This window comes from Uranotaenia lowii, unplaced genomic scaffold, assembly GCF_029784155.1.
Source record: "Uranotaenia lowii strain MFRU-FL unplaced genomic scaffold, ASM2978415v1 HiC_scaffold_319, whole genome shotgun sequence".
Lineage (NCBI taxonomy): Eukaryota > Metazoa > Arthropoda > Insecta > Diptera > Culicidae > Uranotaenia > Uranotaenia lowii.
This window is the reverse complement of record NW_026598222.1, coordinates 39,242-48,990: the sequence shown is the minus strand read 5'-3', so window position 1 is coordinate 48,990 and position 9,749 is coordinate 39,242. Positions and strand designations below refer to the sequence as shown.

At 39.7% G+C, this 9,749-nt stretch overlaps 1 protein-coding gene across 3 annotated transcripts; it reads right to left on the bottom strand.

Moving 5' to 3' along the window:
- Window positions 1–5,816: 5,816 nt before the first annotated feature.
- Window positions 5,817–9,632, bottom strand: LOC129759914 (uncharacterized). 3 transcript variants are annotated; one of them, XM_055757486.1, is made up of 4 exons: window positions 6,343–9,632; window positions 6,223–6,287; window positions 6,109–6,169; window positions 5,817–6,054 (listed from the first exon to the last, which is right to left on the bottom strand). In XM_055757486.1, exon 1 carries the CDS (start codon window positions 9,611–9,613, stop codon window positions 6,656–6,658), a length of 2,958 nt encoding a protein of 985 aa, XP_055613461.1. In that variant the 5' UTR covers window positions 9,614–9,632; the 3' UTR covers window positions 5,817–6,054; window positions 6,109–6,169; window positions 6,223–6,287; window positions 6,343–6,655. The 3 variants fall into 3 exon arrangements, with proteins under 3 accessions (XP_055613461.1, XP_055613460.1, XP_055613458.1); XM_055757485.1 differs by having other exon boundaries at window positions 6,223–9,632; XM_055757483.1 differs by lacking the exon at window positions 5,817–6,054 and having other exon boundaries at window positions 6,106–6,287.
- Between the last annotated feature and the right edge of the window lie 117 nt (window positions 9,633–9,749).

The following is a 9,749-nucleotide window of genomic DNA, read 5'->3' as shown; positions in this document are numbered from 1 at the left end:
AAATAAGTTTTGACATGAAGCGAGAATTCAAGGTCAATAGATAACCGGATTTTTTAAATGTTACCATCGAGTCTAAAACTTTTGCTAAAACCAATTTTTCTCTAAAAAATGCGTTTTTTATAATTTTTTTCTATCATAAAGTCACTAATATCAACAATACTCTTGATCATACGTAACAATGAGGTTCAGGTAATCGATAGCAGATATATTCACCTCAAATATGCAAAAAAGAGATTTAAAATTAATGTTAAGCAGTCCGAGATATTTGAATCTGAGTTCAAGTACTTTTTTTATTTCTCCGAAATTTCATATCTGGAACATAACTTTTTTTGAATTTCATTTTCGGATTCAGCGCCCGATTTTACATTAAAAATATAGGTCGGTCAAAAAAGTTCACCATTTTTTTTTAATTTTGTAAACTTGTGTTATTTAGCATTTAACAAAATATCTTCAAAAAAGTTGTTAAAAAGAACGATGATCCTTAACCTTAATCAAATATACTATAACCATTAACCAATATACATCACTTAACGAGAAAACGGGAGACAAGAATAGCGCTGTCTGGCGACAGAAATGGAAGTATTACACTGTGAAGTTTTTTTTTCGGAGCTTTGCCATAGGTGGTAGGTGTCCTGATATCAAAGGATTTGTCTGGATTTTCTGTGTGTATTGTTTTTATTTATTAGAGATTTTTAGCCTTTTGGGTTTATTCATCCCATACACACAGTTCCATACATATAGGCCCTTATTCTGCGCCGCGCGTGACGTGACGGTTGTCACCTCACCTCGGAGTCACCGTGAGTGTTGTCACCTTATTCCCGGAGTCGATGTGGGTAAAGTGACAGAGGTGAGTGACTGAATGAACGCATCTGTCAAAATGGTTGAATTTGTTCTGAATTGATTTGTTTTCGTTCGCGCTTCGAGTTTTCCAAACTGATTTTTAAAGCTGTTAGTGATAATTCCGGTTCGCAAAAGGCCACCAACGAGTCATACGGTGACAGCAAGCAACTTAAGAAAAAAAAACAGGCATTTTTGTGCGTCCTAAGTGGAGAAAGCTGAAACCGGAAACTCCTACTAGAAGGTAAAAAATAACAATCGACAGCTGCTGCTGCAACCAACAGGTGTCCAACAGACGGATTCAAGTAAGTAGGGTGATTTTTCTTTTGTATACCGCTTGGCCAGAACAGCTTCCGAAATCTGTGTCATTACACAAATTACACGATATAAGCGATTCACGTGATTTTTTTTTGTTTTCAGTTGGTGCTGCCGATCTAGGTGCTTTCCCTGAGGTTATCACCGTGACATGCCGGAAATCATAAGCCCACAGCCCAGCCGCCAATAGATCATAGGGATTATGGAATGCCGAGCACTGGTATCGAAGTCAACAAGGCTGCAGCAGCACCAGAGGGCAACATTGGTTGGCAGTTTGTAGTGGATGCGAAAAATTGTATGTTTAAAATTTGTATTCGTCGATAATTTACTAGCACTAAATTATACTTTTTTCTTAATGCTGGATGAAATTATTACTCCAAAATGTTACATAAGTTTCAATTCAGCAATCCAAGTTAATTTTGATTCTGGCCATATAACCCACAATTCGGTTTTAAATTGAATTTATAACAAATTCTTTGGAACCTACAATTTTGATTGAATTTCTAACAACTCCGCTTTACAGTAATTTTCGTTATATTTCATTTTTTTTCTTACTCGTCACCACCTTAAAGGTACCGCCAATTATCACCTTAAATCGTAAAGGTATGAGCCAAACAAAGATGTTACAAAAAAAACTTATCGGTAACAAACAGTTTGAAATTTAATTCAGCCAAATTGAGCAGAAATCCCTTAAAAACCCCTCAACTCCAACCCATTTATAAAAAGAAATTTTCGTCGTTTAAAATATGATAGATAATTGAAAGCTTTAAAACATGCTGGATATATTTTTTTGATTGATTTCTAACAACTAAAAACTCCGCTTTACTGTAATTTTCGTAATTTTTCATTTCATTTCTATCTCGTCGTCACCTGAAAACGTACCGACAATTGTCACCTAAAATCGTCACCCGAATGCGACGATTCTCACCCACGGTGACTACGACAATAGGGTAAGAACTCACAAAGTTCATCCGAAGTGACAATCCTCACCTAAACCGACTACTGGAATAGAGTGACTTGGGTGACTCGACTATCATCACGTCATGCGCGGCGCAGAATAAGGGCCATAGCAGTCCTAATTTTCGAAATACCATCCTGATTTTTGAAAATTGTGCTTTAAAATGTCCTGAATCGTCCTGATTTTCGAAAAATAAATCACAATGAGAATCGAATTTGTAGTTGAGTTATGAGAACATCGATTTTTTTCGATGTTAAAATGCAGCCAGCAAATTAGATGCTCACTATTGTTGTATATAGTTACATACATCCCTCTCCCAGAACCCGAGACAGGATGTATAAACGTGGCGCTCCCAAGCCACGCGCAACCACGCGGTGATCATAATTGCATCGTAGGCAAATATGATCACTTAAATACCGATAGCGAAGGCATGCTCGTTCTCTTTGGTTCCCGACCCGGCAGCAGTAAGTGGTTCAGCAGCAGGAAGTGCAGTTAGCAGTTAGTTTAGTGGTAGTGATTAGTGAATAAGTAAGAGGAATGTGAAAATAAAACTTTTTTAAAAACATCCTCGGAGACTCGGTCTCATAATTGGCGCAGCCGACGGAAGCAGCTTTAGTGAATTCTGATGATAAAAAAGTGGATAAAAGTCGATTAATAACCGACTTAAAAAAGTGATCTCGCGAATAAAGCATCGGAACAACGCGGATGACCTGTCATCGTTTCGAGTTGAGGATCCCCCCGTCAGGACCACTATAGCAACCTACCGTCACGACAGCAAACCGAGGTAAGTGATTTTTTATTACTTTTCACCTCAAATCAAAAAGATTAGTGTTTATCTTAGTGAAATTTGGTACTACCAGATAGGCCTCTTTTCACTCGAGTACTACCAGATAGGCTCGAAAACTAAGCTAATCGCTTATCTTTTTGCGTCCGGAAACTGCACTACCAGATAGACAGCTTTCGCGACAGGGAGTGAGGCGACACATTTTGTGTGCTCCCAGTTAAAACAAAGTGCTAGCGTTTTATTTTTTCCCAGAGTACTACCAGATAGGCCCTGAAATTAAGAAAATTGCTAAAATTTTGTTGGTATTGATCTGTACTACCAGATAGGCAGATCTCTACAAAAGTTAAAGTAAACCACATAGTCACCATTTGAAACGCGCATAAGGCGGACTAAGCAAAAAGCTCGCGCTGCTAGTTCACGCCAAGTGTTTATAAAAGGAGACTGAAATAAGATTCCCTCTGCTCGTTCATACTGACTGAGCAAACTAAAGGGGTTACATCAAATAAATTAATGCCAAAAGAAAAAAAGCTAAGCGCTTTGAAAAAGGCAAGACAATTATTCAGTTCGGAAATTATCTTTAGTGATATTTCGGATTCAGAAATTTCGGAAGAATCTGGTGAATTTTCACACGTTCCTATAAAAAATCCCCCCGATTTAGGAGCACTGAAATTAGAACAAAAAAAATGGAAGACCTCGTGGCGCAAATCACGCACCTAACCACTATGGTCAGCCAAATTCATTCAACCCAAGACCAACAACAGTTGGCAATAAACGCACTTGCAAACAATAATCCAAATTCAGTAAATGAACCAACAGGGAGATTAGAAAATTTATTTGCTATACCAGACCCCATCAAATCAATTCCTAAATACGATGGAAACAGGAAGCAACTTCCAGCTTGGCTGGATAACGCTGAGAGAACACTTAACGTTTTCAAACCGCTGGTCACAACATGCCAGTACGAAATTTATGTTACAGCCGTCATAAATAAAATCGAAGGGAAAGCACGGGACATCATTTGTCTGGCGGGCAACCCGCGAACCTTCGAAGAAACAAGCGAAGTCCTCAGGAACGCATTAGGCGACAAGCAGGAGCTGACCTTTTACAAAAGCCAACTATGGCAAACGAAAATGAAGGATAACATGTCCCTTCATAAATATTACCAAATAATAACTGAAATTGGGCAAAACATAAAAAGTTTGGCCAAACAAAAAACTAAATACAAACTTAATTGGGATGCAATAAGCTCATTTATTGACGAGGACATCCTTGCTGCATTTATTTCTGGCCTTAAAGAGCCCTATTTTGGGTATGTGCAGGCCGCAAAACCGGAGAACATTGAGGAAGCTTATGCTTTCGTTTGCAAATTCAAAAGCAGAGAAAGTATTGCACAACAACCCCCATTCCAAAAGAAAAATTTCAAATATCCAGTGAATGACTCCAATGATAAGAAACATTTTAATGAACAGAAAAAAACCTTTAATAATCCCCAACCGATGGAGATAGGCTCGGTTAAAAGCAGGTTGACGCTCAACCGAACCATAAATAACAACGAAATTAAAAACGAAGAAATAGATGATGAAATAGACGATTTAGACCTAAATTTTTGCTTCGTCCAGACAACAAACATGATAACCTGAATTACCTCCCATATCTCGAAACAAAAGCAAATTTAAAGTTACTCATAGACACTGGGGCTAATAAAAACGTGTTACGTCCTGGTTTCATTTCAGATATAGCACAAACAGACAATGTGCAAATAAAGAACATAACAGGCACCCATAATATCAACAAAAAAGGCAGAATAAATCTGCTCGGAAAGAATATCCCACCCCAAACATATTATGAACTAAAATTTCATAATTTTTTTGATGGAATTATTGGATCCGAATTTTTAGCCAAAAACAAAGCAATAATTAATTATCAAAATGAATGTGTTATAATTAATGACACAAAAATTCCTTACAAAAAATATTACCCAGCAAAAAAATTATATAGTCACACTATTGAACTAGAGACTAACGTAGATGGAGACTGGTTTGTCCCATGTTTTCAGAAATTTTACCAAAGTTATGCAGTTCAACCCGGCGTGTACAACTCTAACGGGAATAAAACTACAATAAAGGTTCTTTCAACAAAACCTGAAAAACCAGTTATCAAAGACCGAATTAACCTCAAGGTAAATAACTTTGAAACAATTACCCCAATTCCATTAAAACAAGGATCTGTAATTAATCAAACAATTCTAGAAAGCATAATTAGAACAGATCACCTCTCACATCTAGAAAAAGAAAAATTATTTGACACAATATTAAAAAATCAAGGTGTCTTACTCAAACCTAATGAGAAATTGACAGCTACATCTTCAGTTAAACATAAAATTGTGACAACCAATGAAGAACCCGTGTACACAAAATCATATAGATATCCACACGCATTTAAAAAAGACGTTGAAGAACAAATAAAAGAGTTATTAGATAACGGAATTATTGAACATTCTCAGAGTCCATATTCAGCTCCGATCTGGGTTGTTCCTAAAAAACCAGACGCTTCTGGTAAAAGAAAAATAAGAGTCGTAATAGATTATCGTAAACTAAACGATAAAACTATTAGTGACAAGTTTCCAATTCCGCAAATTGAAGACATACTTGATAGTCTCGGAAAATCAGTTTACTTTACAACTCTGGATCTAAAATCCGGATTTCATCAAATCAAAATGGATCCGGAAGATAAAGCAAAAACCGCTTTTTCAACAAGCTTAGGACACTTTATGTTCGCACGTATGCCCTTTGGATTGCGGAATGCACCAGCAACCTTTCAGAGAACTATGAATAACATTTTAAGCAATCTGATCGGAACCGCATGTTTTGTATACATGGATGACATAATTATAACCGGCAAAGATCTACAAGATCATGTCAAAAATATGTCCAAAGTGTTGAAAAGACTGGCTGAATTTAATCTTAAAATCTGTTATTTGGACTTCTCAAGGGTAGGGAAACAAGTCTTTGTAGTGATGGATTCAAAAGGACTCAAAGCTATAATTGAATTACAATTAGATACAAAAAAAAACATATCACATGGTCGCTTACATTCAAAGTTTCCTACTTCACACAAGATTACTTCCTCGATGGCTACTACGACTGCTTTTTATCAGGTCCTATTAAATAATTTTCTTATTAGGTTATGCTTTAAACTAAATCTAAAAACTTACGTCACGTGAGATCAGACTGGCCAACTTCTTTCCACAATACACGGCTTTCAGCACATTAAACCTAAACATATAAACATTTAAATTTTGCTCTCCTTCCGAAATTCGGTTACTTACGGTACGCATGGACTCAATCAATTTGCTCAGTAATTCCTGTCGATTCAACGGCACTCGCACTCGATCTAAATAAAAGCTTCCTATTAGCACTTGATCCTTTTCTCTACTTTTTTTACTTACAGATCCAGTCTAGAGTTTCGCTAAAACTTTCCGATAAGCGGCAGTGCCCGTAATCACTCAAATTACTCCAAATCAATTTGATCACAAACTCTTTCTAGCTAAACCGAATTCATAACAGAACAAAATGGTGTAAACATTCATCATACTTTTACTAACACAAATTTCTGTACACAATTCTATACCTATTCCGTACACAATTCTACACCTATCTTATCAATCATCATCGATCCGTCATCAATGTTTTTCTGACGCACAGTGGTCGAATTTGCGTACAACATACCCCCACCCGTAAGCCCAGTAGTTATTCCATCGGTTAATTTCTGCTGGGTTTACCACTTTCAACTTCGAGTACAGCCAATTTTGACACTGGTCGCAGCTTCTTTTTATTGTTCACCTGCACAACTGCTGAGCGAACTCTTCCATCCATACCGACTTTGACCTCTGTGACGATTCCTCTTTCGTGTTTATTTTCTTCCTGTACGAACACTAGATCTCCTACAGCTATTTCTCTGACGTCTTCAAACCATTTCGTGCGTTTATTTAAACTGGGAAAATATTCATGCTGCCACCTTTGCCATAACTTGTCAGCCAGTTGCTGTGCGCGATGGTATCTGCTTCGTAAAGCGTCCACTTGTTCTGTTTGACTCCGAGGTGGAAGACATTCGGCGGCACAACCTTTCAAAAAATGGTTCGGCGTAAGAGCTTCCAGGTCATCCTTGACATTTGTCGAAACATATGTCAGTGGTCTGGAGTTGATCAAATCCTCTGCTTCCACTAAAGCAGTAGATAGAATCTCATCCGTGAGTTTTCCTCCGTCTACGATTGTGTTCAAGGCTACCTTTACCGATCGAACCATCCGCTCCCATACTCCACCCATATGTGGTGCTGCTGGTGGATTGAAGGTCCACTTAGTTTTTGAGCATGTGAAAGTGTCGGCACAGTCTCCATTGATCTTTCGGATCGCAGCGGCTAGTTCTCTACTGGCTCCAACGAAATTCGTTCCGTTATCGGAAAATATTTCAAGCGGACTTCTCCTCCTCTTCACAAACCTTCGGATAGCCATTTTACACGATTCCGTATTCAAAGTATGAGCCACCTCCAGATGCACGGCACGAGTTGTCATGCATGTAAACAAGGCCACCCAACGCTTTTCTCGTCGTCTTCCAACAGAAACTTCTAGTGGACCAAAATAGTCTAATCCAACGTATGAAAATGGCTCTACTCCCAGGGCCATTCGTTGTCTCGGCAAAGGTGCCATTTTGGGAATGAACGGTCGCGCTTTGTGCACTTTGCACCATTGACATTCCTTTATAACCGACTCTACAATTGCTCTCAGGGACCCAATACAAAAACGCTGCCTTAGTTCATTAACAACTGTTTCTCTGCTGCTGTGATTCGTTCTTTGATGACAATTTTCGACCAATTTCCTAGTTATCGGGTGCTTTTTGGGAAGAATTATTGGGAATCTTGCATCATAGCTAGCGAAATCTGCGAATACTGTTCTTCCTTCTACCCGTAGAACTCCGAACTCATCAAGAAAGGGCGATTTGTCATACAGATTGCTAGAACGTTCCAGTTGTCTCTGCTGATCCTTCGGTACTTTTCGGTTTCGTGACAGTAGAGCTATTTCATCCGCGTATTCCTCCTGCTGCGCTAGCCGCCACAAACAATTTTCCGCCATGAAATATTCTTCTTGTCGAAGGGGTACAACCACTCCTGGAATCTGCGATTTTCTGCCGGCCGCATTTGTAGGAAGGGCGTCTATCGGTTTATTTGCCACTCGAAGCTTGCAATTTTCGACGTAACGGTACACTGTTGCCACCATGCGCACTAAAATAGTCCACCTCGATATATGCTCAATCCGGCTTCCAAAAACATTCGTACAAGTTGTAGCGCTGAACAGAACATGAGCTCGAACTTCATCCTCGATGACTATAATATTCTGGTTTTGTTCTGGCCAATTTTCTTCCGACTGGTGCAAAAATTCAGGACCCTTGAACCACCGACTATCTGAATTGATTTCCGTTCCTTTCCCCCATTTAGTTAAATCATCTGCTGCATTTTCTTTTGATGGTACCCATCGCCAGTCTTCAGGATTCGTTAAGCTTAAGATCTGACCAACACGATGAGCTACGAATTCTTTAAATTTCTTCCGTTCTGATCTAATCCACGAATAAACCGCCTTCGAATCTGTCCACATAACCGTTTTGGTAATTGGAAAGGAATGACTCTCTCGTATGCCTTTTGCAAGGCGGGCCCCCAATGTCGCGGCTTGCAATTCTTTCCTGGGTATCGACATGTGCTGTAATGGAGCAACTTTGGCTTTGGCTTCGATAAAGGCACAATGAATCAGTTCATCTGTCACAAACCGGAAGTATGCCACAGTGCCATACGCGTCTTCACCGGCATCGGAGAAAACGTGCAACTGTACACTCTCGTACGATGTTGAGTCCAATCTGCCAAGGTAACAACGAGGAATTTCAACGGTGTCGATCAACGGAAATAGATTTGTCCAACGTAACCATTGGTGATACTGCTCCTCTCTCAATTTATCGTCCCATTCGATTCCACTTCGCCATACATCCTGCATAATTATCCGTCCGTGGATCAGGATTGGCGCCAAAAATTGTTTCGGGTCAAACATGCTCATGATGCACCTCAACGCAATTCGTTTAGTGGGCCATGCACCTTCCTTAATAAAGGGGTGCAGGTCCGCGCGCATGTCTGTCGAAAAAACAAATTTATCCTCGACGGCATTCCAGCTGATACCCAGAACACGTTCAACATTATCAGTTTTGTTAACTTCAACAAACCTAGAAGATTCCGTGGAAGTAGAGCCAAGTTCTTTGAGCACTTCAGGAGAATTACTCATCCAGTTCCGCAATTCAAAGCCGCCAGCTGCATGTACCGCTTTCACATCCTTAGCCCTCTGAACAGCTTCACATTCCGTGTCAACACTATCAAAATAATCGTCGACGAAATGCTTCTCGATGATAGCCTTTGCCGCCTCAGGGTACTGCACTGCATGCTCTCGAGCATTTAAGTTTTTGACGTACTGCGATGTACAAGGAGAACAGCTAGCTCCGAACACCACCACGTCCATTACAAATATCTGCGGCTCTCGTTCGACATCTGTACGAAACAAGAAGCGTTGAGCCTGGCGGTCCTCCGATCTCACACGTATCTGGTGGAACATTTCTCGAATGTCCGCTCCAAAAGCAATCCGTCTCTCCCGAAAACCGTTGATAACTGTTGATAAACACGAAACCATATCCGGCCCTTTCAGAAGAAAATCGTTGAGGGAAACTCCTTTGTTCTTAGCAGCGGCGTCCCATACTAGACGCATCTTTCCTTGCTTCTTCGGATTAATTACAAAGTTTAGGGGCAGGTACCACGTCCTCTCCGGC